Below are 17,627 nucleotides of genomic sequence, written 5' to 3' on the forward strand. Positions count from 1 at the left end.
ACCCGGAGCTAAAGCCGTGGAACAAAAGTTGCACCGTATGCGCCTTGAATGGGCCCTGAAAATCAAGGAAGAGGTAGAAGATAAACAGTTCAAAGTGGGATTCATCAAAGTGTCCGAATACTCTGACTGGGTGGCCAACGTAGTCCCTGGACCCAAGCAAGACGGGAGAATTCGGGTTTCTGTCGATTTCAAGGACCTGAACAAAGCTAGTTCAAAAGACGACTTCCCTCTGCCACATGTTGACATCCCGGTGGATAACACTGTCGAGCACGCCTTATTATCATTCATGGACGGTTATGCTGGATACAACCAGATTGAAATGGCTGAGGAAGACATGCACAAGACTGCATTAACTACACAGTGGGGGTATATATTACTACACTGTCATGCCCTTCGATCTAATCAACGCCGGAGCAACTTACCAAAGAACCGCCACCACTATCTTACATGACATGATGCACAAGGAAGTGGGGGTATATGTCGACGACATGATCTTAAAATCGAAAGAGCGGGATAGCCACATCAGCGCCCTTCGGAAATTCTTCGCTTGCCTTTGAAAATACAACATGAGACTAAATCCTTAGAAGTGTGCATTCGAGGTCACCTCCAGAAAAGTCCTGGGACACGTCGTCAGCAAAAGGGGCATCAAAATCGATCCTACCAAAATCAAAGCTCTTCAGCAAATGCCTCGGCCTAAGAACGAGAAGGAGATTCGGGGATTTCTCGGTCAAGTCTAATACATAAGTCGTTTCATAGCCAAGCTTACTATGATTTGTGAACTGAAGAAACCCAATTTGATTAAGCTAGTGTTGATGATGCCTTAAGAAAAATTAATCTCATTTGTTATTTAATTGTGTGCCTCTTAAGTTTTAACCATGTAGCATGAAGCTCCAATTGTCAATTCAAGGTTATCAAGAATGTCATCATGAAGATCAAAGATGAAGATTATCATTAGTGCTAATGTCATGTGTTGTAAGGTGATCGTCTAACACGAATTTACGTTTAGGTGCAAAAACAACAGTTGAGTCAATAGTTAATTAAGGCTCGTCTTTGAAAGAAATATTTCGAAAATATTTGAATCTTTGTTAAAATGCTTTCAATGTTCACAAATGTTTTCTGAAAATATTTTGAAGTCTTTTAAAGAATATAGAGCTTTAAATGACTTACTAAGGAGTTTGCTTGCACAATAAGACACTTACTATAAATGGGTTGTTTGCTTTTACATTTATGGAAATGTTTATGGTTCTCATAAACACAACCATTTATGCTTGTTTCTTGTTGAAAAACCCAGCCTATTTTTGTATGTGTGCACAACCTGATTTCTTGCAATCTTAGGCACCGATTTCTTGAGGAAGAATACTCGGTTTCTTGGAGAAGATTTCGGTTGGCTTTGCATGTTGCCCAACCAAACTACTTACATTATTTTAATCACTTGTGCTTATGAGTGTAAGATATTTTAATGTGAAGTATACTACTTGAATATTATAAATAGCTTGCTTAATTCATTTTTGCAAGTGTGCAACAAACGAGTTTAAAACTGAAAAAGACTTAAGCTTTCAATCGAGTAAATTAACTTTGCAAAATCGTTTTTCACTTACAAATCTTTGAATCATTTTGCAAGTTTGTTTTCTTATCTTTTAAGTCTTTTATTGAGTTTGTTGTTGAACCTAGTCGTTTTAGTCGTGTTAAAGGATCCCGTGTTTTGTACTTAAACTTTATCTCCTCCGTTCAATTTAATGAACAACATTGATATAAGTGGTCTTGTAACAAACGGGTAGAACCAAAAAAGTCTTAGGATAGAGTTATACTTAAGCATGAAGTCTTCGAAGCGGAGTAGCTTTTGAGCATGAAGTCTTTCGGCGAAGTAGCCCAAAGCAAAAGTCTTATTCCGGAGTAGCTTTAAGCAAGGAGTCTTTCGGCGGAGTAGCCCAAAGCAAAAGTCTTGGAAGCAAAGGTTATTATCACGCATTTCCATAAAACCGGGTTATATGTACGACATAAGTTAAATAGGGCGATTTGGCACATCATTTGGCATGATATGTACATATTATAATGCTGCATATTTCAATTGTTGAATGTCTTTTATTTATAAAATTTTGAATTATGTAATTTTATCTTAGTATGGCCTTAGTTTAATCGAAATTACCCGTAATGAAAGGGAATATTGATACGGTTGTAATCTAATGTGATCTCGTATCACTTTTATTTCTATTTCATTAGTTTTTCCATTTTTCAAATGTATAATAGGAATAGCTTTGTATTTTTATTATTATTTGTAATTATGGAGCATCTTCAAAGACGGTGCCATTCGAAAAGGTGATCCGATAAAGACGGTGTATTGGGAGGCATGCCACTTGAAGATTCAAGGGACCAAAGGAGTTGGTTTCCTAATATGTAATAGATTATTTGATTTTCTATTTTAGGAAGGCCATACTAGGAATTTTATTTATTGCTTTGCATTTCTTTTAATATGTTGCATGTATTGCCAAATCGCCATAACAACACATGCATATCATATCGAGTCATCGACCTTGTCAATTATAATTATCGTAGTTCACCACTTTAGTTCACTTAAAACGTGATAGATAATAAATTGACAAGACCTCTCACATATAATAATTGAGATATAGCCTTGCCAAATAGTAGAAACCCCTGAAGTACCAATTTCCTAAGGGAGTTAATCCGACTTCACCGTAATAAAAACCTTGTTACGTTGGCGAAGTGGGGTAGTAAAATGTTATTGCATCGAAATTTGGATTGAGCTCAACGGAAGTATTCGTGACCGTAGTCGCATGTGTTTCAGGCTAAAGATGAAAATTAGAGTAATTTTTATCGACCGAGAGTTCTAAAAGTAGAATCGATTAAAGAGTTAATCCACCGAGTTATATTAATAATTGATGAATCGGCTCACCGTGCCAGTATTAATATGAATTTGGATCTCGGAATCATTTATATAGTTGGGTGGAGTCACTATATAAATGGAATACTTGTAGTTAAATTTACGAGTATTATTAAAACGATAGATGCTAATTATTTTGTTCATTTCCCTTTTTGTAGTTAATTATTCGCAATGAATTCATCTAATACTCCTACACCAATCGTCGTTGATACATGGCTCCAATCATTTGATGAAAAATGCTCCGAGTATGACAATGACACGATTAGGGAATTACGCCTTGGCATTGGTGAAGATGGAAATTTTTGCTTATTTACCACCTCCACACCACCCACTCCAATATTATTGCCCACCACCTTGGAAAGAAAATCTTGTGAAGAAAATCTTACAAAACCAAGGCATCCTTGTTTGAAGAAACAAAGAGAAATATCAAATTGAGTGGGAGTTCTAGCAAGAGTGTCCTTGCAAATGAAAGGAGTGTTGGTATTAATAATGGGAAGGCAAAAATGGGCGAGAAACCCAAACCTGATTATAAATTGGAAATGGATAGTGGGACTACCAAGACCAAGACCAAGAAGGGTGCCAATCCTATGATGAATGTCATTATTGTAATGTCATGAGCCATTGGAGGCGAAATTGCCCCAAGTATTTGGAAGATATCAAAGCTGGGCTTGTTACTCCAAGTGGGACATGGAAATGTGGAAAAGCTAAACAAGAGTGATATGAATCTCCGACAAGGAAATGGAGCTAGGCTAGCCGCCACTTCAAGAGGGACTTATGTACTTGTTTTTGCTAATAGCTTTGAGTTATAATTTACATAATTCTTATTATGTACCCACTTTGTCTAAAACATCATTTCCATTTCTATGTGAGACATGAAAGGATTTATATTTTGTCATCAAAGACAATTGTTGTATTTTATTGAAAATAGACATGGATGTGAGCCATGTCACTTATCTTTATGATATACATGTTTTAGACACTTCCAACTCAAGCAATGATATCTACATAATACGATCCAAAAGACTCATAACTAGTAATCCAAATGATTTGTACATTTGATTTTTCAATTTGGCTACGTAAAAGAGAAACGCATTAAAGGCTAGTGTCGACTAGGTTTATTGAACCATTTGATTTTCAATAATATGGAATATGCGAATCTTGTCTCCTTCGCAAAATGATTTGCACTTCCTTTAGTGGTAAAGGAACACGAGCAAGTGAATTGTTATGACTAATACATGCCGATGTATGTGTTCTAAATATGCATCACCGCAAGGGGATTTATGACTACTTCGTCACTTTTACCGATGAGTTAAGTAGATATGGGTATACATTTACTTAATCAAATATAAAGTGAAGTATTTGAGAAATTTGAGAAATTTCTAAATGGTGTAGACAACCAATTGAAGAAAAGACGAAAGCATTACGATCCGATCGTAGTAGCAAAGATCTAAGTAATAAATTTGATTTATTAAAGATGGATTATGACCTAGTGTCACTACCCATAAGATCAACCTAATATGAGTTGGTTTGAGTTGTTGAACTCAATTTTGGGAATTTGCAATCCAATACGGACAAGTAATTCTAAACGGATGGTCAACCATGGGATACCTAGAATAGAGAGTCTAAACAGAGGACACGGATAAGACTCGTATATGATCAAGCTGCCATGTTAGGATGGCGTTTTGAAAGATAATACATAGTCTAGGTAAACTCCTAATACTCCGTTAAATATATATGTTTGTGACTCACAAAACTATCTCTCAAGAAGATAGATGTATTTCTGAGAGATAGAGTGGGAGTAGATTGAATCGTCACAAACATCTCTTATAGTACTTTGTGAAAGTGATTGAATTATAGAGTGGGAGTGTAGTTGAACTATAGTCTATGAAGATAGAATGGGAGTATAGTTCAGTGGGAGTTTATCGCACATGTCTTATTGTTTAAAAATATTACTTTGTGAAAGTAATAGTATCATGACCTTCTTACATACGAGCCAAAGCATTACAATCCGAAAATTGTTACTCAAGAGTAGATTTACTTTAGTGTGAGTGTCTCCTTAACGGTAAATATAGCTTTAGAGTACTGAAATGCATAAGATTGACATAAAGATGTTGATCAAGATTAATTGTGTTAGGAATTGTCGTATTTCATTTTAATGAAGAATGTCAGATAAAATTCGCTTTTCTAAAATGGGAATTTAGAGAAGAAAGTGTTTGAAACACAAAACCTTAGATGAAGATCTAAGAATCCTAACATATTTTGCGTAGCTATCTTAAGTGATCACAAGATGGTCTTAAGCTAGCATTAAAGGATTATACTTTTCATTCATGTGATAATATTGAATTGTTTCATTCACATGATTGAAGAATCAAGATTATACATGAAGTTAAGTGGGAGCTAGAATTTTTTCTCCATGTCTTATATGTTGACAACATATTAATTATTAAGAATAATGTACCAATTCTCTCTTCTGGCAGGAGTGATTGGGAGACTAGGAAAAGGTGCAATATACTTTAGATTACCGAATTTGTGTGAGAGTATATTGGCATAGAGTTGAGAGTCTTATGAGTATAAGATATTTCACATCTGTTGTACAACAACAAGGTCAAATAGGCTATTCATGTTGATGGAAGTAGAATTACTATGATGGAGTCATAATCATTCACTGAACCTATTAAGTTGTTGATCACATGAAATCGAATTCTAATGTTTCCGCCATTAGAATGATCATGTATGCCAACAGACGCACGTACCATGATGTGACATATGCAGAGAACATAATAAGTCAATAAAAAGGATAATTCCCATGATATGGCTTGTGAAAGCCTTACAGAGCATTCTTGAGATTCTTGAGAAGAATTAAGGATTCCTTCAAATGTTTGGATGATAAACTAAGTAATGTGTTGAAGTGTTGCACAAACTTTAGTTTCCAAACTTAAAAGGGATTTGTTGAAATCCTAGGATGTTTTATTGACAAAGGAGTAAGTGACTAAGAAAGGTGTTTTGGTATCGCGCATTGCAAATTCTACAAAAGGAATCTAAGTAAATTGTGATAAAATCGTCAATATAGGGATTAAGGGTGAATCCCTCTACAAATGATTTTGTCACAAATTATGCGATAACAGTGGGAGTATCTTTCAAATTAAAGAGCCCAAGTCTAGTAAGAAGTCTAGACATATACTTAGATAAATTCAAGTTATTGGAGATAACATCGAATTGAAGGAAATAGCAATTGATAAAGTTGGAATATATGGATATCGGGTATATCTACTTTCCAAGCTTTTATTGCTCATAAACTAGTGTTGATAATACACTAAAGATTATAAGATATGAAGTAGTAATAGTTTATTGACTATTCATATGTGAAAATCACATTTATCGTTTGATTTTTATTAAACTCACCTGCTACCTTGTCATATCCGAATGGGTTGTAGAGACGAATTGAACCCCATTAAAGTGAACTGGATTGACATGGTATTCGCCCCTAGCTACTTATATGAGGTGACGTCTCAATGTGACTAGAGTGTGATGCAATTGATGGCAAGTTCAAGTGCCATAGAGTCATACGCGATGACTAGTCGATCACATAGGCAGACTGTATAGGACACTCTGTCGGGCAGTGACCGCTTATGGAGTTCTGTTAATTCATAAAGCCTGGTCGTGGCAAGAGCTACTATAGTATTCTTATGAGTCAATTCTTTTGACTAGAGACTATACGCCCAAGTTGGCACAACTTCTGATTAGCTTTGATTTATACTCTACGATTTCGTAAATGAGGTCAAACTGGGTATATTTTGGGTTATGATGGACTGTGGCTAAACGAAGGGAATAGGGCGATAGGAATTGTCCACCCCATGTCAGGGTTGTTTGAAATATCAAGACCACTCGAGGAGTAGTTAACTGGAAATGCGTGGCCACGCTCGGAAGGTATCTATGATAGATAATTCCGGTCAGACAGTTAATCTCTAGATCGAGAAAACCACTCAAAATATGATCAAATGTAAGTACGACCTGCAAGACACCTTGCATTGAGTGGGAGATTGTAATAGGACAAGAGAAATGGTGACGCACACTTGTCTAGGACAAGTGGGAGATTGTTGGGAAATGTGTCCTCGACAATAGTGCGCTCACATGATTTAATACCATAATTAAAGTCTCATATTAAGAATACGTGAGGGATGATTTATTATATAATCAACTGATCGTCATTAATCGGTAATGATTGGCTGAGTAGAGTTTGACATTACTGTCGTGTGACGGTGGTGGTCAGTTGATCCCTTAAGGTCACACCTAAAGGACAATTCCCTTAATGGATAAATTGGTTAATTGTATGATGATACAAGGAAATCAATTCCTTAAAAGTGAACAATTTACTTGTGAGAGATAATATTGATATCCTATTGTAATTGGATTAAATAAGATTTTTTTTAGTAATAAAAATGCTTTGTTACTAAAATTGTTTATTGTTTGAGAAACAATAGAGTAAAGAATGAATGGTTAATTATAATTACAAGATGTTGTGAATTATAATTAAATGACCCATTTTATTTATGAGATCAAGTATCACTAGTCAATTTATTGTATGTTATTTAATTAATTTGTAAAATGATATTTATGTGATAAATATGCATTAAAATTAATTAATAACATGTAACATACTACATGTGACATATTGTTTGACAAATGACAAATTGACAAAATAAAATGGTGGTCCATTTTATGACATATGGACCGAATGGAGGGAGTATTATGGGTGTGAGAATGACATTATTTTATGTGATAAATGGAACATCATCATAGCTAGTGCGTACTAGCTTACACACCTAATATTTTGAGAAGACCAAAATGAAAAGGTAAGATGCCAATTTTGGCACCTTCCCCTTGACCCCCACCGGTTCCCCCTCCTTCTCTTAATGAGAATTTTGTTCTCATTTGATGAAAAACTCATTCATTTACATCTCATGCAAACACTCTCCTCCTTCTCTCTACTTTTCTCTAACAAGTTTTTAAGATTCACAAGCATTTGTTCATCCATTCTAATATCACAATAACATTACTAGTGTAGTAATAATAATAATATTAGAATCATTTTAAGGGTACTAGTATAATAATCTAGTTAATTAGTATACTAGTTTATGGGTAAGTCTTGGGTGCAATCTAAGGAGGATTTCTATACTTAAGATCTAGGAGGATCATCCATCACATTAAGCTCAAGAACAAGTGACGGAAGGTGACCTTACTTGTGCCCTATATTTCGAACCAACCATCAATGTAAGGGACATTGTTTTTCTTCTAAATCATTCATTTTGTTATGCATGCACTAGATCTAAAGAACATATAATTAACAAGTTAATTAGTTCACTATTAGAGGAGTCTAATAATAGGTATATGAACCTATCAACGTAGGCATTCCTTCTTGCACAACACGGATACAACCATCCCCATACACAAAAAAACAATCACCCAAACCACATTCAAAAACAAAAGAAAAGGGGCAAACCATTCCCTTTTCCACAAAAGACAAAAAGAAGCCTTTCTCCCTTCCCACAAAATCCCCTTCACAAGTGCAATATTTAGGATAATTCAAACCGAATTACCTTTACAAGATAGATGGAAGAAACAACAAGCATTCACAACTTCTTTTAACACAAGCAATCCTCTTATTTAATTAATAATGAGAAGGATTACAAACATGACCACAAGTAAAGCCAAGCCAGTCTACAACTCATCGAAGCTAAAATGTCGACTAAGACATCTTACATAGTAAAACTATCACAAAATACACAATACATAGCTAGTACAACATAATAAAAGCGCACAAACACTAATACAAACATAATAATAAAGTGGGTAATGGAGGTCTTCATTCTTCCATTCTACCCTTTCCTTTTCCCTTGGGGTACATCTTCCCCTTGCTCTTCTTGTTTGCCCGCCTAGCATGGACTTCCTCTTCGGAATGGATCCGCAACGGATCTAAAACGGCGACGGCCTCCGGCCTCTTGCACGACTCCATACTCGGTCCTAGCCAAGCCCATGCACGGCCCACCACCTCTTTGGGATCCGAGCTCCTCCTCTTTGGTGGCCTCACTACATCCGGGCTAACGTCATCGGCAAAGTCATCAAAGAAAGCATGGTTGGACTTGCCAACTTCCCTATACTTCAAGTCAACGACTTCATCCTTATGGGAGTTGGACCTTTCTTCTAAGGTTTGAGCCCTTGACCACTTGACATAGGTGGGAGTCACCCATGTCGTAGCAACGGGGTTTGGTACCTCCCAAATCGGCCGAGTGGCCCACCACCTCTCGAAAATATCCACAAGCTCGGTGTTTCGGAAAACACTCTCTTGGACGAGAGTGTCTTGAGCAGGCACCTTTTGTTGGCGACCCTTTTGCCTCATAAGCCTTTCGGGATAAATGAAGGAAGCAACCTTCAAGCCCACCACCATCAAAGAACGAGAACTAGCGTCCGAAGCGGGCAACCCCTTGAAGGACCTCAAGTGCCACCACGGCACGACCCAACGGATATGAGGACCACCCTCCTCCACCAATCTCGAGGTCCAATAGGCCTCGGTGGATGAGAAGTTATCCGAATACAACTTCCTCCTCATAGTAAGGTGTGGAAAGAGTAAGAGTGAGAATCAACCGGAGGCTCCACATACCTTAGCCTCTCATGAGCCACACTTGGAGGATCCTTGGAGATCCGAACGAAGGAGCTTCTCCCCAAGAGCTCTTCTTGTCCGAAACTTTGATGATTTCGCCAAACACCAACCATGATGGATCCCAACCGTGCTCCATTTGCTCAAATATGTGCACAAGGGTTATGCTGCCGTACCATCTTGACCCCTCCTTCTTCAACGCATCGACAAGGAGGTATGAATGCACTAGGCAAAAGGCAAAAGCCCTTCTCCTAGCCACCTCCGAGACTTTAACATCCAACCGGTTTGAGAAGATGTTTATGAGAGCCAACATATCCACACCATGGGGAGCAAGGAGATAGTTCACTTGGCTTATCGATAAGCCCGACATTGAACGAAACTTATTCTCTTTGTAACATAACCGAGTCGGAGGAAGCACCGGAGTACAACCCGGTCACCCTCCAATGGCGCCCACTTTTTCGGCAAGAGGGCAAATTTCACCTTTCGGGAAAACGAAAACATGATGTTTCGAATACCAAAACCGAGAGCATGCTTCAAGGAATGAGATTGCACCTCAACTTGATGAAGCACCAACAATTTACCAACTCGTATTACAACGAGTTGATACTTTTTGGGAGGCAACAAATCCCGAAACCAATGTCGCAACCTATTTTCGAAAGTATCCATGAATTATTTTGTGGAAGAAGGAAAAAGGTTTTTGTAGGATCTTTTTCGTGTTTCGGATGATGAAACAATGAAGCTCAAATATCCCTATTTATACAAGACAATCAGCGCTTTTTTCCGAAAAAGGGGAAGCTCACTTGCATCAACCAAGGCCTCGCGCCTCTTTGGGCTGATTCTCGGGATCTGCACCTAAATTTGTCACTATCAAGTTGTGTTTCTTCCTGACACATAGATTTTCTCGCCTCAGGGCTCGCGCCTCTTCCGGCCTATCCGGAAATTTTTGTGTTTTCTCACACTCACATTTCCTTGTTTTCGCGTTTTCCGAAAATTGACACGGTTTCCATGATGCAGCTTTAAACATACGGGTTTTTCTCTTCTTTTTTAGGGGGGAGGGCTAGTCGTCCCGATCCGTGACGGATCGTTTCCATGTCAGTCAAAAATTCCGAAAATTTTTTGCTTTTTCGTATTTTCCACAAAAATCGGAAATTGATAACACGACGTCAATTTTTCCTCAAAAATTCAAACTCTTGCAAATCCGAGTTCGGATCAATCAAAGACACTCGCAAAATATCTTTTGAAATTCATCCATGACGGTTTAAGTTTTAGTTTTTTCGAGTCACAAATCATTTTTGATAAAATTCGATGCAAGTTAATTCAAACACGAATTAATTGCTCGAAATTTCAAAATCAATTTTACTTGAAAAATTCAAATGTGACGATTTGTCACGGAATTTTCAAAAAAAAAATTCAATTTTAACATCAGGTCATCGGGGTTATTTTTGTTTTCAAATGCTTTTGCGTGCTTACGTGTATGCATATGTGCTACCTGATGCCTGTTTTCTACACTAACGATGCAGGAACAAATGCCGAAGCAAATGGGGAATCAGCCGCTGACCGTGCTTCTCTGAAACACGACACAAAAAAGCCAAAAAAAATAAACTACAAACCAAAAACACATATATACAAACCGCCTCACGCAAAATGTATACAAGCCAAAGTCCAAAAACTCGGACGAACAACTACAACTATAACTACTCAACGCCACCCGGTGGGCCAGTCTCGGTCTCACGAGGATTCGCGGACAAACCAGACACCACCTTCTGCTCTAGCCCTCTCTCAAGAGAACTCTCCAACGTCTCTTGCTCCATCATGACACGAAGCTTCTCTGCCTCGGCCAACTGAGCCCTAAGAGAGGCAATCTTCGCATCTCGGCTTCGCAACACGTCCACACGACGCTTCAGCTCCTGGTCCCGACTGAAGAGCCCCAGCTCCTGTGCCAGGATCGTCGACCTCGTTGCATCCAATTCAGCGCGGACCCGAGCAAGCTCCGCCGGATTTGCAGTACTCTACAAAACGCAATACAGGTCGTTAAGATCTAAACGTGAAATGCAACACAAAAACACACAAAACAACCAACAAAAAGCATCTGCGCAAGCCGAGACTCCCTCGCATCCAGGTCACCTGCAAGTGCTCTCCACCGGTTAGCCATCTGCCACAGAGCCTAATGACTAACGGTCGACACCTACAACCAAAAAAACCTTTCAACAAAATAAAACGCAAGGCAAAACACAAACGGGAAGGAGGGTTCAAACTGGAAACTCACCCTCAAAACCGTCAACCTCCACTCCATACCAATGTCGGTCACCTCGGAAACCGTAGGCTCTGGCAGACGCAAGTGTAGCTCCTCACCACCCGGCCCCTGGAAAATGTTATGTGCTGTGAAAGCTGGCGGCTGAGTCCTCATGAGCTCGTCAACACCCTACAACGGGAAACCGTGTCGAGGGTGATGTGACTCATATTTGCGCACATTTAGTCCCCTACTTGAACCTATTTTTGCATATTATTATAGCGTCTCATAGCCATTTTACCCGTCAAATGCTTCCTATTTTTCTTTCCTATTGCTTTGTGTTTAATTGTAGGAAAGGAGACAATTAGGCGGAAAATTCCCGTCTCTTGAGCCTATTCGGAAGGACATTGATGATCTTGGTTGAACGGGTATTGAAGGAAGGGCAAGAACTAAAGACCAACATTGCAAGAATAAGAAATTTACGAAGGGAAGGATTCTGAAGAAGAATCCGAGCGTCCAAGAAGCTAAGACGCTCGTCCAAGGAACCCTCAATCCGAGCGTCCCGACTCTTCAGCCGCTCGTCCACCCCTGCAGCAATCCGAGCGTCTTACCTCTTGGACAGGCGGATCGTGGCGTCCTCAGCAAAGATGCCCATCTCTCCGAAATACTTGCGATTCCCTGCTTAGAACTTAGAATTGTTAATAACTAGTTTAGCCTTAGTTAACCTAATGAGGCATTACTATAAATACCCCATTTTGATGATAATCAATGGGGACTTCCACATTAGAAAATCCTCTTAGAATAGATTAGGAGTAGATTAGATTAGATTACTCTTTAATCTTTCCACAAATCACATATTAATCTCTCCTTAATTATTGTTCAAGTTTATTACTTTTGGGTAATTGAAGATTATTGGGTTATTATTGGAGGATTGACAACCCTTCATCAATCAATCAAGTTCTCTTCTTTTATTCTTTGCCTTATTATTTAGATCATCTTAAGTTTGGTACAATTCCTTTACTCTTTACTCTTTATTGTTTATTTCCATAAGCTCTTATCATGTTTATACTTGTTTATATGATTGGCAACCTTGTTGACATGTTTCCTATGATAATGAGTGAGTAGTCTCTTAACTAGGATTAGTGGGTAATTAGGGGAAACCAACATGGGATTAGTCATGCTTAATCTAATATGTTTTCACAATTTATTTGCTTGCTTGTTGTGATGTCAACCTATGCACATGTTATGTTTGATGAAATGCTAAGCCTATGAATCCTTGCATTTACAACCATCTCTTATCTATTCGACTTGACTTGTAAGATATAAACCAACTCGAGTCTTGTTAGACCATGCATAGAAGTGATTAGGGCCCCACTAGTAGAAAAAACCCCTATCACGACGCAGTTATCGTGGCGGTTCTAAGAGAAATGACGCGAAAACCCCAATAAATTGGCGGGAACAAAATTTTTATGTATATAAGAGGTCTATTGTGGCGGTTTATGTAAGAACCGACGTGATAACTGAATTTTTTTATGGCGGTTCCAAATAAAAACCGCCAACATAAGTCAATTATGGCGGTTATATGAACAACCGACGTTAAAAATGACGCTAAAAAATAATAGTAAGTGACAATTTTTTGGACAAAAAACCGCCATTATTTATTTTTGTGTCGGTTTTTAATCACAAACGACTTTAATAGTAAAACCCTTTACAATTCCCTAATATACGATTCAGCGCATTGGTTCATTCAGCGTCTCTTCATCTCCACACCCCAAAAGCTCAATCCCCTCAATTCAATCATCAATAGCACCCGTCCATTTCCTTCTCACGCCTTCGTCGACAACCATGAAATGGGCATCTCTTCACCAGACTCGTTCAATATCCTAGGTAAGTCACCACCTCATTATTGCTAGATTCGTGTTTAAATTGACCCTAATTGTTTAGAATCAGTAAGCTATTTTTGTTGGATTAGTAATAGGGATTGTCCAATTGATGATACAAATCGGTAACCGTGATTCATAATTTTTGGCGATGGAGCTGAGAGGTACTCGAGTTGCGTGAGTTGCGTCATTTGGACAGGTAAGTATTCCATTCAAAAATAAATCATTCAATCTTATATATGATCAAATTCAGGAAGAAATGTGAGCATTATATGCTTTTATCATCTTTATTTACTTTGGTTTGGAGTTTAATCATTTTAATTTCAAGATTATCCCCTTAATTTTAACTATCAATCCATGCTCAAGTGGATAGATGGAATTTGTGATGAATTATTTTCATTGCAAAAGAAGAATGCTTTAGATGGATGACTGTTAAATACTTGTTTCCAACACCAAACTCGCCATCCGTTCCGTTTTTCTGAGATTAAACTTTGCTTGCAGGCTCGACAAGACTAAATTCTATGTTGTTGGAGCTGGGCTATTTACAGGGATAACAGTCGCTCTTTATACAGTTTCTGTTTTCAAGACTAGTTTACAGGTCGCATCTAAGGATATTCTTGTGACAGAATCGCATATACAAATTGTTAGAACCATACTCAAAGCCGACGGAATACCTGGTTTGTACGGAGGGATTTGCCATCACATTACTTGGTGCATCCCATCCAAAATTATATTCCTTACTGCTTTGGAGACTACCAAAGTCGCTGCTTACAGGATTGTTGAACCTCTTAATTTTTCTGAACCATCCAAGGCAGCCATATCAAACGGAGTTGCTGGAATGTTAGGCTCGCTTTGTGCTCAGACTGTGTTTGTTCCAATTGATGTGGCATTTACTTGATTTATACGTATACCAATTTAGAGCACTGATAATAATGCTAGTATAGGATAAGCTCTTCTAGTTGAAGATGATGGGTTTTGGACTATGTTACTCCTACGGCCTACACACCCGACACAATGTTGTGTCTGACACGTCTACAACAACACCATCACCATAGTGCCTCCTGTGGGTGTATAGAAGGGGATGTTTCTTGGGTTTGAACTTTGAATAGGTGCTGGCTCGATTTTAGTTTTTGCTTCGCTCCAGCTTTGTGACATATGTTCTATAGTTCTATGAAATGGACTATTGTGATCAGGTGGCTCTCTTGTCTATTAATGTTCATTTATGTTGAGGTTCTGCTTTTTTTTTTCACTTGAATCATTGTTTAGGTTAGTCAGAAGTTGAAGGTAAACGGATATTCGAGCTACACAGCCTACAATGGTGGCCTTGATGTTGTACGTAAAGTTGTGAAGTCAAACGGAATTCGAGGACTATATAGGGGGTCTGGACTGTTAGTGATGACTTATTCTCCATCCAAAGTCTTTGTGTGGTGGGCGAGCTATGGTTCTAGTCAACATTTATTTTTGAGGTAGAGCTTTATCATTTATCTATTTTTGGTTTATATTTGAAACTTTGCCTGGTAATGAATCCTGCGATGTTGTAGTTGCACACCACGTACTACACCCTAGGTTACTCGCTCACAGTCGCACATTAAAGCTGTGTAAGTATGCGCACCCGATAAAGATCGTACAATTTATGTAAGTTGTGAAGACATTTTGAACTTTAATTTAAGGTCCTTATGTTAACATCTGATCAAAATGGATGCTTCAATCATAGGATGGACACTCAAGAAATGTCGGACCTTCTGAAAGATGACATAGTCTCTGAGCAGCTGACCAGGTAGCTTGACTTCCATTATAGAGTAGTTTCTTGACTAGTCAGACATGAGCAATGTTTGTTTTTACCCGTTGTTTTTTTTACTCATTGGAGACATTACATTCCCCTATGGCGGAGTTTCTCTTTTGATAAGATTAACTTGTAGGAAGGAAGTACTTTTAAAAAGAACAATATTTCGAGAGAAGCCAGTAGTATTATTTCTTCTAGTAGGCAATGACGGGCATCAAATTTATGACATATAAATCAGTACTCTTTTTCCTATGAGCATTTCTTAGAAATGAAAGTGTGCCTGGATATGTATGTACACTCAAGCTTAATCTATGGTTGAAACTTTAAAGGTGTCATTGTGTGAATATTGATTCATTTTTTCTCAATTTTTTTGCCCGTTCTTTCAGAAACATTCAGTTTTTTTGGTCTGGAAAGCCAAAAGAGAGTTACAGAATCTTATGTTGTGGACTGTGGTTATCGGTCTCCTCAATGCTTTTGAGATATGGAGTAGGGAGGCTACTACTTGTGGATTACGAGTGTGGTTACTATGTTATGAAGTGGATGTATAACATAACTTTTTTATTTACGAGAAGCAAAGAAGAACAATTTGAGAAGGTATGTATTATTTAAATTTTTGATTTGGTTTATTTATCTAGTTGTAGCTTTATTTTCTTATTCATTGATTTATTTGTCAACTATAGTTTATGGTGGATTCAACTATGTCAGATGGCGACATTTATGAGATCAAAGAAGAGTGGGCTACCAAATGTTTAGAGAACTTGTAGATTAGTTTATCAACTAAGGCGTGTGTTATTCATACACTTGGATGTATCTTTGGTGATTCTGATGATGTTATTTTGTTGGATGTGATGACACATGAATGTTAGTTTGTTCGACTTCTGTTGTTTGAATATTCAAATGTTTTACATTTCTATTCACAGGTTTTGTTTGGTTCTTATAGTATTTGGAATCATTAAATTTATGGGGAGGTGATGCTGAAATTTTCGTAGAAATATTTTTTTATTTAAAAAAATATATATATAATTGTTACGACGGTTTCATGGTTTCATTAAAAACCGACGTCAAAAGGTTAAAAATTTTTAAAAAAGGCCTTTAATGGCGGTTCTTCACCAACCAACCGACGTTATAATTACCTATAGCGGCGGTTTTTGAATTACAACCGACGTTATACTAACCTTTCGCGACGGTTCTATTGCTACCACCGACGTTATAGATAACATGTAGTATCAAGTTTGAGTGGTAATTTTTTTTTGAAATACCTATGGTGGCGGTTTTAATGAATTATAATGGCGGTTCTTGTTTAAAAACCGTCGTATTAGATAGGTTTATAATGGCGGTTTTGTATAAAAACTGCCACTATAAGACATCTATAACGGCGGTTCAACAACCATCTACAACCGCCGTAAAGTTTATACGACGCCGCGATAAATGACGGACCCTAATTCTCTAACAACCGCCACAAAAGGTCATTTATAACCGCCACCGTAGGGGGTTTTTCTACTAGTGCGGGGAAAGTAGGTCGACTTGTAGGTGTTGTACAATCTAATCGATTCGGCTCCGGGATCCAATTCTTCCTATGAACCGTAAGACATAAACCAACTCGGTTCCTCCACAACATTAATTGCTTGCAACTTTGTAAACATGTTTGTATGATCAACACCATGAATCCCCTATGACCCCATGATATCCTAGTACTCTTTATTACTTGTTTACACCTCTATTTACTTTATTGCTTGCATTAGTCAAGAATACAACTACAAACCCAAACAAATTGTGACACTAGCATAAATTGAGATAGATAGACTTAGAACCCAAAGCACACCGTCCCATGGATCGACCTCGACTTAACCACTAACTAGTTGTTTGTTTAGTAATATAAATGTGTTTTGATTAGGTGTAAAACGACACGCTCACGTCAAAAATGGCGTCGTTGCCGGGGACGGTGTTATGTGATTAAGTTCTTACTCGTTTCTCTATTTTAATTTTGCTTTCACCTTGAGGAACTTGTTCCTCAAGCATTGTTCTTATCGTTTTTGTGTAGTTTCCATGCTTGTAGTTGTTTCCTTCTCTTAGCTATGATGGCTCAAGACTTGATACATGGAGTATGTGGTGGATCTTTTGAGTATGACTATGGGTATGGGGAGTTTGAGAAGCAAGTCAACACAAACCTACCTTACTAT

General features: G+C 37.9%; 1 protein-coding gene across 2 annotated transcripts; it reads left to right on the forward strand.

The window, feature by feature from the left end:
- Positions 1-13,509: 13,509 nt before the first annotated feature.
- On the forward strand, positions 13,510-16,364 carry LOC141598341 (uncharacterized). 2 transcript variants are annotated; one of them, XR_012523432.1, is made up of 7 exons: positions 13,510-13,671; positions 13,757-13,863; positions 14,166-14,550; positions 14,931-15,130; positions 15,379-15,441; positions 15,844-16,041; positions 16,128-16,364. XR_012523432.1 is itself a non-coding variant. In XM_074418124.1 (6 exons), the coding sequence occupies exons 3-6, from the start codon at positions 14,503-14,505 to the stop codon at positions 16,198-16,200; spliced, it is 384 nt and encodes a 127-aa protein (XP_074274225.1). In that variant the 5' UTR covers positions 13,510-13,671; positions 13,757-13,863; positions 14,166-14,502; the 3' UTR covers positions 16,201-16,364. The 2 variants fall into 2 exon arrangements, 1 of the variants encoding a protein (XP_074274225.1); XM_074418124.1 differs by lacking the exon at positions 15,844-16,041.
- Positions 16,365-17,627: the final 1,263 nt, after the last annotated feature.

Source organism: Silene latifolia, chromosome 9 (assembly GCF_048544455.1).
Source record: "Silene latifolia isolate original U9 population chromosome 9, ASM4854445v1, whole genome shotgun sequence".
Classification (NCBI taxonomy): domain Eukaryota; kingdom Viridiplantae; phylum Streptophyta; class Magnoliopsida; order Caryophyllales; family Caryophyllaceae; genus Silene; species Silene latifolia.